We start from the raw sequence: 13,687 nt of genomic DNA, 5'->3' as shown, positions 1-13,687 counted from the left end.
TAAATAAATTGGTACCAACTTAAAAAAATAATTTGTAAAAGGTTTATAGGTAATTTAATTAATAATAAAAAATTTTTATTAATTATATTTAGTAGAATATCTTTAAAAAAATGTTTAACATTGCATCAACCATCGAATTATATTTAAATAATGGATTTAATTATATATTTGGTGATAGATCAATAAGTTAGGGTATTTTGTATTTAGGTCTTGTGTTGGCTTTGGTATATAACTTATAAGAAAAGGCGGGAGATATAAAATACTTACAACAATCTCAAGCATTACAACTAACATTAGACCTAGAACTGTTTCTAATTCTAGGTCTAGTATTGACTCTAGTTTTAGCTGTGAAACAGGCTTTTATTTACCTGTTTTGTATACACATCATTTTACAACTATTAATGGGCCGGTAGTGCAAAGTTAAAAATTTTAATTGCGCGAAGTTAACACTCAATTTGAGATAATAATAAAAATAAACGTTGTTTAATGTATATTTACCTATATTTACATAATTGGCCAAAATATACAAATAAAACATCTAAAATCTACAATAATAATGAAAATTAATGGATATCACATAGTTGTAAATAACACAAAGAGAAGAAAACGCTAAAAACACATTTGATTATTTATCTGTTAATACGTTGAGTAGTATTCGTAAATATTACAAATAAGTTATAATGTTAACGGGGTGAATAAAATTAATTTAGCATGGTGTGTCTGTCGTAAATATTCTTCCTTTGCTCTTTGACCTGTTTTTTCCATTTGTCTTGTTCGTGTCCGACACGATTGAAAACATTCCCCCTGACACTCATGTTATGAGACATGGGGCCGCCAACACCCGCGGCCGTTTCATCCTGGAGTAAAAGAATTGTCTATAGATAAATAACAGAATTAAACTAATACCTACAAAATCGTGCAAAAAGAAAGTTTTAAAGTAGCAATAACAAAACGAATCAAATAAAGCAGAACAAGAAATCAGAAAAACTCAAAGTCGAATTTAACTCTTTAATGTACAGAAATTAAAAGAAAATAGTTATTTATTATCATAAATTAAGCAAACAATAGAAAATATTTTTGTTTGGACACATCTTTGACAATTAAATCCCGCGGCGTTTATCGGCAGAGGGATTTAATTTTTAACTTATGGGATTTAACTTATCGGATTATTATTGATAGATTATTAGAGTAAAAATGCGTTTTGCCTCAGAAAAATTTAGGCAATTGAAGAAGCTTTTCAATAATTTCATTAACGACGTTATAAAGAAAGAATCCTTTTAGTTGTTCCTTGAAATATGATGCCAATACAAAAATTGGATAGCTCGCAACAAATCATATGTCATCGAAATTCAATTTGCAAAATTTAGTGGACTTGTGATTTTATGCGCAGAAAGGATTTTATTTTGAGTAATGTAAAAGTAACGAGTCGAGTTCCTGAAAGACGTAGACAAAACTCGATAGTAAAAACAAGCTCAGATCTGATTCTAAAGTTTTCTTTTTTGCTACTGAAACTGAAACCAAAGTCAGAGTGTCAATCATTCTTTCTAAAAACACAGTGTTTGTAAGGAAACAGTGGAACACGTTTTCAAGCACAAAGAGGAAGTATTGGAGATGAGAAAAGGCGTAATGAGATAGAGAAAGTCAAAACCCACATTGAAAGTTTTCCACTTATTAAGTTTCACTATACTAGGAAAAGTACTAACAGACAGTACTTAGATTCCAAATTAATCAGAGCAGCCAAACCTCATTTTCAGGTTCCATGGAATTTGTATTCGAATAGAAGGGAAAAGTAAAAAGCTTCAAATTCTTCTGTCATATGATAAAGATTTGTGTAAGTTCATCATTCAAATTATTTACCTTCTGCATTAGCTTTTTTAATGAAGAAGGATTAAGTGGCTGTGTGACAAATATAGAATTATAACTCTTTTATTGAGTTACACGGCTCTACATTCTCTTACTTTCTCTTACTGCAGCACTCTAAAATCGAATATGTGCGATGTATTATTATTATTTGCAAGTCCTTCCAATACAACAATGATAGGTTCTTAACAGCTACACAGACCTATTTTGGGTCTGCTAAGTACTGCTTTCGGTATTGGGATTTCAACATTCCAGAACAGGGCGAAACAACTGGTTAATTAATGTAACCCAGTAGGCACTATGTTTCGCAGCAAAGGTAATAAAATTCAGTCCTGGTAGCAGTCATGTTTAACAGATATAGTTGTTGTACCACTTGACAGCCAACATAAACTTTCAAAAATACTGACAATACATGTTGCACAATAATAGTTGATCAAAGAATTTTTTATTTTATACACAAACTAGTTCAAGATAAAGTATGGAATTCCAAGGAACCAATATATAAGTTCCTCCATCATAGAAGAAATGTTTTGCGAAATGTTTCATAGAGGACATGATCTCCCCTGTTTACCAACAAATCGTTAATCTCCTTTTATGTTATAGAAGTCTAAAACGGAGCATTATGTTGTGTATCCCCAATTAAAAAACATACAGGGTTGTCAATGTTCAGCTAACATTAATTCTTGGGTTAGCTAAACTTTGTAAGCTTTAAATGAAAAATCTTTTTGGAGTATGCAATTCAAGCTGGTGTATGATATACCCAATTCATGTGAACCATATCACAAACCCAGGTTTTCGTTCACACTCCCAGCTACAGCAGCTTCCGGCTTCATTTTAACTTGTTGAACGAGCATGAGAACATCAGTAATTTTTTGATTTTCGAATTATTTATTGATTTAATTCACGATAACTAAGCGACCTACGGTGGGTTCCAGGTCACAAAGACATTGAGGGCAATGAAAAGGCGGACAGGCTGGCCAAAGAGGAAGCGAAAATGTCCTTTATTGGACCCCCAACCCGGCTGTGGACTACAAAAAAGCCACTTAAAACAGGCAATCAATAGTTGGGAGGCGTCAAAGGTAGCCTTACGCTGGAAAGAACTTACAGCTGATAGACAGGCGAATAGTGTAATAACTTCGTCGCAAAACAAAATCAAGGAAGTTTTATACCTCAGCAAAGGGGATCTAAGGTCACTCTCAGGCTTGCTGACAGGTCATGCGTCCCTAAAATACCACCTCTTCCATATTGGACAAGCTGAGGATCGAATTTGTCAGGGGGTTTTACCGAACGTATAAAAAAATACGTAAACCTTATTTTGGTCCATTCTATGGCTGTACCAAATTTCATCAAAATCGGCGTGCCACAATTGTGTTACTTCCATTGTAAGACACAAATTTTACCGACATAAAGGAACAAGACCTTAGAGCAATACTAAGGTTCATCAAGGAGCTACATTTGCCCTAAATCTTTGCAGGGCTTAAGTTACAATAGATCTTATAGGATGCGGTGATGAGAGAAGCGCTCCCTCAGCAGTAATAATAATAATAAGGCGAGCAGATGATTTCTGAAAACAGTACAAACTTTTACCAAGTTTACTTAAAGCGCTGTTTGAGTGAGATCCTTACTTTCAAGACAAAGTTAGGTTTTAAACAAAGAATATTTTCAAAATTCTCTCAAGGAGTAGAAGAGTCCAAAAAAAGTGGAAACCTTTGAACAAATTACACTATAATCAAAAGTAAATTAATGAATTTAAGCTCAAATAACTCGGATACAGATCGACTAAGATAAAGTAAACAAGAGTATCATTTTTAAGTAAAATTAAATTTTTCAGATTTTTATTGACCTCAAAGTAAAATATAAAAAATTATGAATAAGGCGAAACTAGCACATTCCATGAAATCTAAAACATTAATGTAACGAATTTTATGTTAAAACTTTAAGAAATGAAAGAAAAGAATGTTGGGTTAAATCGTGATATGTTAATTACCAGTATCACCAATGTAGTGATTTGTCTCAAGCAGTAAAATTGATTTATTGAATCAACAAAAACTGGCCCACATTCAAAGAGAAGAACTAACAATATACTGTTTCTATTAGCCATTACTTAACTGTTATATCTCCAATTAAAAAATTACTCCTGCCTGAACCATAGGAAACATAAGTGTAATTAAGATTACTTTTACTTTATTTTCCACCATACCAAGTGCATTTAAAATCTGTAAACTTTGTTTTATTTGATTAAAAATAGATGCAATGTAATTTTTCTGTGAAAACAAATCTAAACAAATAGCTACACTACTTTATAACAATTAAAAATAGCCTGTAAATACTCACACACAACAAATTTTCCATGTTTTATATATTTTTATTAACCTACCTCTTCATTAGTATGTTCTTGATAATTTCCTTTAACTCTTTTATTAAGTAAAGGATCCAATATGATTAAAAAGGCCATATAAACAACCAATATAGAAATAACCCAAATAACAATGATGACAACAACCTTAATAATGTTTATATTCCTATTTTCATATTTGCATTCACAGCGTGGACAAAATTCTTGCTCTTTTCCTTTTATGCTGTCACCTAATTTTGGTAAAACAACACCTTCGCAATTGCTATAATAAAAAAAATTATTATCAAATTAATCTCAAATTAATAACCTACCATTTATTTGGTGGAACATTTGTAATAATTGGTTTTATGACCGATGGTGTTGCATCTGTACTATTTGTTACCGATGATATGCTAGGACAAACGCATTTACATCGACTATTTTCATAAGTTTGACCCTGAAACATTATATAAAAAATATGATAAAATAACTCAGATTGAGTATTAATTCTCATAAATACCTGTACATATGTTAGAATAACTAACAATAGGGAAACAACAAACAATTTATCCGTCCCCATTTATAAAAAATCTATAACATTGTGTAACTTCGATTAATAATAATTATTCGAAAAGCAAACTGGAGTAAAATACGTACGTAAACAGGCTGATAAAAGATAAAAACGACAACAGACACTTATAAATACAGAAAGGAATCTTAACCTAGATTATTTGACGTTTAGAAACGTCAAACGACAAGAGGAACGCCAACTGATAAAACAAAAAATTCTCTATTTGCATACATGGCAAATTGTTGTCGATGTTTTAACTTTTATTTTAGTTAAACGCAAAAGTTCTGACCCAGTTAAATAAAAAGAAGTTAAATTCTTTAATGATAAACACGTTAACAGTTTTACGGTGATTAGTAACAAACGATATTCAAGAAATGTCTGGAGAAACGAACCAAAAAGTTGCTTTTATTACCGGTATATCTGGCCAGGTAAATATTTATTTACTAATACATTTATTAATAGAAATGATAAATAAGTATAAGTTTAATTTATTACATTAAAGTTAAAGATGTAGTATCAATCATACAAACAGTAAGAAATAGAAAGGTTTGTTTACATTTCGTTGAAAGAAAAATAGTTCTTAAATTATTCTATTTTTATAGTTTTAAGTAGATATAATTTTGTTAAATCATTCAAAATTGTTCTTTAAAAATAATGCAAAAGGTTATTTTTAAGAAAGAAAATTAATGCAAATGTTTGACTTTTTAAATGACACTTGAAATTTGATACTTAATCACATGTTAAATGACATTTAATGTATGTAGATAATTCTAACTTACTATTATGATGAGTAAAACGTCAATTTATTTAAATTAATAATTGTGGTTATCTATATAGCAATAGTGTATCCATGAATAACAACATGGATTAGTGACAGATAATATTTCTTTCAATGTTGGTGTAATATACTTCATATAATACCTTGATACAACAGTATGGTCTAAATCATTCTAAATCCGTCATTGTAAACCTGAGCTACGTCTTCAGTCTCATCAACGTGTTAAATATTGTTTTAACGCAATAAGTCGTTAGTGGAAAAGTCAAAAATGTACATACTAATTTCTAGCGACCGCTGGAAAAAAATAGTTTACTTGAAAGCGTCGTAAAGTGTTAAATCTGGCGCTTAAAATTGCTGAAAATTATTTTTGTTGCTGAACAATTCAATTAACACCCGCATGTTCTTGGCTATTTCATTATTCTCTTGATATATGCTTGCAAAATAAGTTTAGTGCTAGTGCCTTTAGTTCTATCTTTCCTAAGAACTGCTTAAGAAGCATTAAAAGGCTCTATTTTCAAACTCTACTTTACTATTATGACCATGGCAACATGAAATTTGATTACAAAGCTTCAAATGTACCCTATGAAGTTTTGTCCATGTATCTGCTTTTCATTCTGGATTCGTATCAAAACCTTCTAGAGCCTTAGATATTTCGCCCGATTCTTTTCCTGCCATTGTTGCACATCCATCAAGTCCAAGACCTACGATTTTATACATGACCAATCAAATTAGTGCATTTAGGATCACGACACTTCATTTTGCGTATTCTCTTCCACCTATCTCGCAGCTGACTGTAAAAGTCAGATCGACTTTTAAACGTTTGGTGAAGTCGATTAAGTCGGTAAAATAATGATCCCAAGCACACAACCCACATTGTGTATATGAATCATACATCTTGTTCCTCGCATTCTGGCGAGGGAATAATTTTCAGGAAATAAAGTCCATTTAAAAGAATTGGCCTCTAGGGGAAAAACACAAGACGATAGCGCTTTAAGGTTTTTGGCATTAGCAGTTTCTCGAAAAACGAGATCATGACATGTAAGCTACTTTTTTTCTAACTCTTATAGTTTCCGAGATAGCCTATTCGGACATCGAATTTGAACCACCCTGTACATCCCATAAACACGGATAAGATTCATAGCCTTCAAGAAATTTGATTGTCAGTTCTGCCGACCACTTCTTTTTAGCTATAATAAACTATACAGGATAATTCAAATTCGACCCCCTAAGAGATACAGAAATGGTTAAATGGGGGCAGAGTTGCGTATCTTAGAGCTCATCATTTTTCAACTAAGTTTTTGGATCTAGCCGTTTTAGTTTTTAAAATATGGGCGAAAAACAAAAAATAACTTTTTCGTTTTTTGCCTATAACTTCTTTATTTTTCGTTTTTTCGTGAATTTGAAAAACTATTTTTAAGGCAACTTTTTATGTAAAATGTCATGACACAACTAGGAATTTTCTCCGACGTTTTGTTTTCGTGAAACTATCATCAGATTTATTTTTTCTTATGAACGCCAATGTTTTTTTTTCGTTTCACGAAAACGACACGTCGGAGAAAATTTCTAGTTGTGTCATGACATTTTTCATAAAAAGTTGCATTAAGAATGTTTTTTCAGATTCACGAAAAAACTAAAAAGTCATTTTTTTGTTTTTCGGCCATATTTTAAAAACTAAAACGGCTAGATCCAAAAACTTAGTTGAAAAATGATGAGCTTTAAGATACGCAATTTTGCCCCCATTTAACCATTTCTGTATTTCATTTCTGGTCGAATTTGAATTACCCTGTATAAACTACAATAAACACAAATTAGGACCTCAACCGAAACGAAAATCTAACTAAAAACTGGCGCGCCGATGTGCAAGCATTTGTACACGCAAATTTTATTTTGCTGCACGTATTTGTCATCACTGGCGCCAGTGATTTCAGAAAGGTGCAGACTTTTCCGATCCATGCATGCATGATTTCAACTTGCATGCCAGTTGATGTTTACACATGCAATTTAATTTTACTGGCACGCCAGTAAATCCATGTATGTCTAAACTCACTTTAACGACAATATTAGCACGTTTTCTTACATATGCTTTAATAATTTTGCTAATATTGTTTTCTTTGTTAACAATACTCGTACGTGACTGTACAGAAAATTCTAAACGTCGTTAATTATAGTGAATACAAATAAGCTGAGCTAAACGGCGGGGAGAAATACGTCTGAATTCTTTCGGTGTCCGTTCACCCTTTGTTGTAAAGAATTGTCCTTTAAGAGAGTTCATTTAGATTTATTTATTTCTGGAAACCTGAATGAGTTTGAAATTTGAAGCATTTGGTTAATGTGGTTATGAAAACCACATTAGCAAAATTATTAAAATAAATTTAAGAAAACGTGTTGATAAATGAATTACACGATGAAGTGTCATACAAGCAGAGATGTGGAAAATATAATGATATTTTCATTTTTATATAATGATATAAAGATCTGATGGTTATAAAATGGGCAATGTTAATGAGACTGAAGGTGATTATACATGTGCTTATGACATATGTGGTTATGGCTGATTTTAACGCTACATTATTCAAATGGGCGAATCGTGGGGATATCCTTAGTTTGAAACCAGTCAGAAACGATTTGACAGGGTTGTGCGAACATGCCTGTAGACCTTGCACCATACAATTAAACTGAGTTGTTTGAGTTGAACCTAGTAGTTCAATGTATTTTAGATCAAATCCGTTCTACCTTGCATTACACCAAAGTCTTTATTGTTTCTTGGTTTGAGTTAATAGAGTTTTTGGATGCGTTTACAACAAAATCTCGTTGTTTCAAAAATCATCATCAATATTTTCTTACAAAAGATAAATCATTATGCAGTTACTCATGAAGAGCTCTCAGCTATGAAAAAGCCTTTACTTCTCGTAGAGTGATGATAAGTTTTTACTTGTACTTTACAATACTGGAAGATGTATGTCACGAAAATATATGGCACACTTTTCCGAAACTCTTGTTTATAATAATGGAAGTTCCTCCTTGAAAATATTAGTATTCTACGGTTATTGTGCTCTTTATTAATTAACAATATATTTGTTTTTATTAACGATACATTTTTTATCTTATGTTTCTGACTTATACAGTTTGAAGAAAAGTAAATAATTATCGTAAGGCATATTAATTTAAAATTTTTCTGTGCACATAAAACGTAATATAAATCAAATCGGCAATCAAAAAAACATCGTTTATAACAAGCTCAGCTGTCTAAAACATCGTTCTTTAATTGATTTTATTTGTAAACGATTTCCCTCTTTTTGGTTTAAGATAAGAAAATCTTCGATGATAAAAAATTAATGTTTTAAAGATCAAAGTATAATTTTTTTTGTAATTTAAAATTTTTTATAAATTTCCTAATAACTTCATAATTTTATATGAACTTCTCATTATTTCATTAAAATTGTATTTATATTCCATCAAGTAAATTTAAAAATTATAATTTTTAGGATGGTTCTTATTTAGCAGAATTTTTATTATCGAAGAGTTACATAGTTCATGGAATAATTCGTCGAGCAAGTACTTTTAACACATCTAGAATAAATCATTTATACGCTGACCAATACCTTCATAGAGGTGGCCAAATGCATTTACATTATGGAGATATGACAGATTCGAGTTGTTTAGTAAAACTTATATCGACAATAAAACCTGATGAAATTTACAATTTAGCTGCACAAAGTCATGTGAAAGTATCGTTTGATCTTAGTGAATACACAGCGGAAGTAGATGCCGTTGGTACTTTAAGATTGTTAGACGCAATTAGGACCTGCGGTTTAGAAAAGACCGTTAAGTTTTATCAAGCTTCCACTTCGGAATTGTATGGAAAAGTCGCCGAGATTCCTCAAAAAGAAACAACACCTTTTTATCCTAGATCACCTTATGGTAACGGTAATTGAAATTGGTTTTAAAAGAAATTGAAATGAATTTCGATTAAATTTTTTAGCTTGCGCAAAATTATATGCTTATTGGATTGTGGTTAATTACAGGGAAGCTTATAATATGTTTGCGTGTAATGGGATTCTTTTTAATCATGAAAGTCCGAGAAGAGGAGAAACTTTTGTTACTAGAAAAATTACCAGAGGTGTTGCAAAAATTTATTTAGGACAAGCGGAAGTTATCGAACTTGGTAATTTGGATTCTAAAAGAGATTGGGGGCACGCAAAAGATTATGTAGAAGTAAGAAATTAATGTTTTAATCTATTTCATAATTTAATCTATTTATTCTCTGTAATTAGGCAATGTGGTTAATGTTACAACAAGAAAATCCAGAAGATTTTGTAATCGCTTCTGGAGAAACGCACAGTGTAAGAGAATTTATTGAAGCATCTTTTGGATACATTGGAAAAGAAATAATTTGGGAAGGAAGAGGCCTTGATGAAGTTGGAAAAGAAAAGGATACCGGTATTGTAAGAGTTAAAATTAATCCTCGTTATTTTCGACCAACTGAAGTGGTTAGTAGTAAAATAAATTATCGTATTTTATAAAATATATAATTTTTTTGAATTTTAGGACTTGTTATTAGGTGATGCAACAAAAGCGTTAAATAAATTCGGGTGGAAACCAACGGTAACATTTCCGGAACTCGTTAAAGATATGATGGCAGCTGATATTGATTTAATGAAAAAAAATCCATCCGCATAAATCTTTTCGAATATTCAATATTCATTCCTTTTGCCAGTTATATTTTTGTTTCTGTTTATAGTTTTTATTATCTAAATGTAATATTTTATTATTATTTTAATTTGAAATAAAAAGCAATATTATTTAATTACACTCATGAATATAAATCCCTAAAAAGCTCAAGTTTGTAGCCACTAACAATTATTGATGTAGATGGAAACATCAATTATTACATCAGGTTTAATGCCTGATTTGAACAAAAGTTTAAGCCTTTGAACTATTTCGTCCATTTATTCTGTTACGTTCTACAGAGCCCTCACTATTGGTATGTCTAGGATTCTATGCAGTAGCTTAAGTTCTGACAACTGTGCCAATTTACTAATAAATCTTTTATATCAACACTATTTTCGTATTTTTAGTAGCCCAGATCAACATTGGTGAGTGATCGATTAATTACTACAGTTATTATTGTTAATAACAGTAGTAATAAATCGACCTTATTTAGCTGAAGTTATTACACAATTTTTTTTTACTTTTTTGGTGAACCACTATGCGCTTTTGAGTGTTTATGCTGGACAATGCAGAATCCAATCTTAACATAACGTTAAGACTTAATGTGGATCAATATTATAATTTGTTGTTATAGTTTCATATTGATTAAAAGAAATATTTGCATTTCCGAATTAGATCTCAGAACTCCTGCTTTATATGTATATGCTGTGAGATGTTTGACCAGTATGTTTTGAATGCGTAACGGAAAAGGAAGCTTTACTCTTCTAATTGCAAAAATGATTGTTCTTCCAGGGTGCAGACAGATTTATAGCAGCGAGATATATAATGTCGTTCTGTTAAATTATTTACGTAGACACGGAGAACTTCTTTTCTTAAATGGATGCTACTAGTCTGGAGTGTTACTTAAAACTTGAATTTTAGAGTAATCGGTGCTCCGTAATGGAATGCTGGAAATGGCGTTAATAGTTTAGAAGTTTTTTTGCAGCTTTATTGCTATTGTCTTTTGGCCTACCATTATTAAAACGAAATTTGTAACCACTTGCTATGATGTTAGCCCTCTTATTTCTAGAGTGTAATGGAATAATTGTATGAATACGATGAGCTGCCTCATTCTGGTTATCTTGAATAACTTTAATGTTGTCCTTGAATATTTTAAGAGTACGGTAAGATACATGAATTTGCTATTTTATCATTGTGGTTAACTTTCGTTGTTTTGATCCTAGTCTACCTATTAATTTATCGTACTTAATAATAGTATCTCGAACATTCACTTTATTCCTGCGATTTTTTTAACACAACAAATTGTTGTTACAATAGATCTGTAAGGTTTCTCATTAAACCTTAAAACGATATTTTTTTCTGTTTTATTACTTACTTTCTTTGTAAAATCTAATAAAGCATCATATTCCTTTTTTAATCTTCGAATCTGAATGATTCGAGGTCGCATTGTACCATTGTTGTCAATTGACTAACTTAATTGCGTGCTATTCCCAGATGTAATGGTAGTAAGGAGCCATTCAATGGCGTTATTTACATTTTTGTACATCGCTATAATTTTACGAGAATAAAAGGAAGAAACATTGGGGTTTCTTGACGATCTTAAAATCCTCGGCAGGTTCTACGTTGTATATGGTATCCAATAACAAACGACTTAAGTGTTGACCACAAGTTTTCTGTATATCGAACTGCTTTTAGACACAAGATAAAATTTGCTTTCACCGGATCCTAGTAATAATAGATATAGATAGATAAGATTAAAGCAAGTAAAACTTCGACGATTTGACTACAATATGAAATATGATCCTGCGCAGAATCAGCGATAAAACGAATGTAATTAACACATCGGAATTAAAAGTTATCGCTGTGTAACCGATGGCAGTAAATTTATCCAGGTCGGTCGTCTCTGGTGGCCACTGTTTCTTGCTCCTGTATAAGACAGTTGGAGATAAACGAATAACAATAATCACTGCACTTTTAGAGTATGCAGGACCCCGTTATAAATACTTTAGGAATCGAGAGAGGGACGGATTTTTTCACTGAAAAAATATTTCTTAGAATCGAGATTATATTACCATATCGGAAATATTACCATCGGCAAGAAAGAAATCATCTCCACATAATGTTATATGACTTTTACTTTTTCAAAAAATTTGATGCAGCCCAAACATTTTTTTAGATTTACAAAAATATTTGACCAGGTTGGTGATCTAGGATGATGAAATATCAAGTCAAAACCATCCAAGTTTTAGAGTGTATAGAAAATATAAATATTTCTGAACAAAATATAATAATTTGAATTTACTTTTAATTTTTTTGTTCTCCTATAAAATTAGTTGAAGTAAACTTACCAGGTGCAATTTTGTAAATTAAAGTGTTGAACCTTAGTTCCAAATGTTTTGGATGCTCAGTGCAGAACGTGGTTTCATTTAGAATGTTTAGTATCAAATAGTATTAAATAAAAATTTATAAAACTGTTTGATTATGATGTATGATTTGATGATTTATCCTAGAACTCTTCATGTGTACTTGTGTTTTTGGAATGGTTATCCAAATAAGTGAACTATTATATTTTTTAATCCTTCCCATCTGCGCTATTTTTGGCTTTTATAGCTCTATGTGGTTTCCTTTTTGTTCAACGACCAGGATGTACCATGATTTGAGTGATACTTTCGCTAATACCTTTCGTCGTCTCGTGGAAGGAATGAAAATCCTCCGAATCTTCGACACCAAATGACTAACTAAATTCACTAAGAAGCGCGATGTATATGTTATTCGCAATACCCGAATTCGGACATTGTCCGAAATTTTTACCTACAACGCGTTGTGGGTAAGCTTAAATGATTACAACGCGTTCTCAGCAATTTCTTCGGTCATTAAGTAGCGGAAAATACTCACAACGAGTTATAACGGTATTTAGGTTTACTCAATAGCCGAAATTAACCAATTTTGCGCATTTTGGTCACCAAAAAGTACCTACAACGCATTGTGAGTATTTAATGTGTACTCACAACGTGTTGAGGCTATTCGATGTTTAGCCATAATCGATTGCTTTTATTTTGCAGAGAGCGAAAATATTTCTAAACATTTTTGCAGTCGTTTGCTGTTACAGTACGCGTTTCTGCTGTTTTGTTATTCTGAGCTTAAAATCGGTAAATATAATAGCGATGCAAAAATTTGAAACTGCAATACGTGAAATGTTGAATGCTAAAGGGAAAAGAAAAGACGCAGAACAGCTTTATGTTCTCAAGATTATCGCCGCATTAAACGTTTTGATATACTAACAATTGGTGATCATGATAAACTAATTGAGACAACGGCAAATTCCAAACTAAAATACTTTTGTAGAATCGAGGAAATATTTGACATTTTACACCCTACACATAATAAATTAGGTCATAAAAAGGAAAAAGTGTTGAGAGTAGAAATAAATCGAAAATGTTGTAACATAACACGACAAATTATTGATATCTAT

General features: G+C 31.4%; 2 protein-coding genes across 4 annotated transcripts; one reads left to right on the top strand and one right to left on the bottom strand.

Moving 5' to 3' along the window:
- Positions 1–477: 477 nt before the first annotated feature.
- Positions 478–4,970, bottom strand: LOC111420496 (uncharacterized protein CG1161). Of its 2 annotated transcripts, none has more exons than XM_023053499.2 (5): positions 4,853–4,970; positions 4,716–4,786; positions 4,528–4,652; positions 4,238–4,478; positions 478–875 (listed from the first exon to the last, which is right to left on the bottom strand). In XM_023053499.2, the coding sequence occupies exons 2-5, from the start codon at positions 4,773–4,775 to the stop codon at positions 702–704; spliced, it is 600 nt and encodes a 199-aa protein (XP_022909267.1). In that variant the 5' UTR covers positions 4,776–4,786; positions 4,853–4,970; the 3' UTR covers positions 478–701. The 2 variants fall into 2 exon arrangements, with proteins under 2 accessions (XP_022909267.1, XP_022909269.1); XM_023053501.2 differs by having other exon boundaries at positions 478–857.
- Positions 4,971–5,105: 135 nt separating this feature from the next.
- Positions 5,106–10,351, top strand: LOC111420495 (GDP-mannose 4,6 dehydratase). 2 transcript variants are annotated; one of them, XM_023053498.2, is made up of 5 exons: positions 5,106–5,194; positions 9,030–9,465; positions 9,527–9,759; positions 9,819–10,034; positions 10,093–10,351. In XM_023053498.2, the coding sequence occupies exons 1-5, from the start codon at positions 5,141–5,143 to the stop codon at positions 10,222–10,224; spliced, it is 1,071 nt and encodes a 356-aa protein (XP_022909266.1). In that variant the 5' UTR covers positions 5,106–5,140; the 3' UTR covers positions 10,225–10,351. The 2 variants fall into 2 exon arrangements, with proteins under 2 accessions (XP_022909266.1, XP_022909265.1); XM_023053497.2 differs by having other exon boundaries at positions 9,030–9,471.
- Positions 10,352–13,687: the final 3,336 nt, after the last annotated feature.

This window comes from Onthophagus taurus, chromosome 1 (genome assembly GCF_036711975.1).
Source record: "Onthophagus taurus isolate NC chromosome 1, IU_Otau_3.0, whole genome shotgun sequence".
Lineage (NCBI taxonomy): Eukaryota > Metazoa > Arthropoda > Insecta > Coleoptera > Scarabaeidae > Onthophagus > Onthophagus taurus.
The sequence above is the reverse complement of the archived record's forward strand: the minus strand, read 5'-3'. Positions and strand labels throughout refer to the sequence as shown.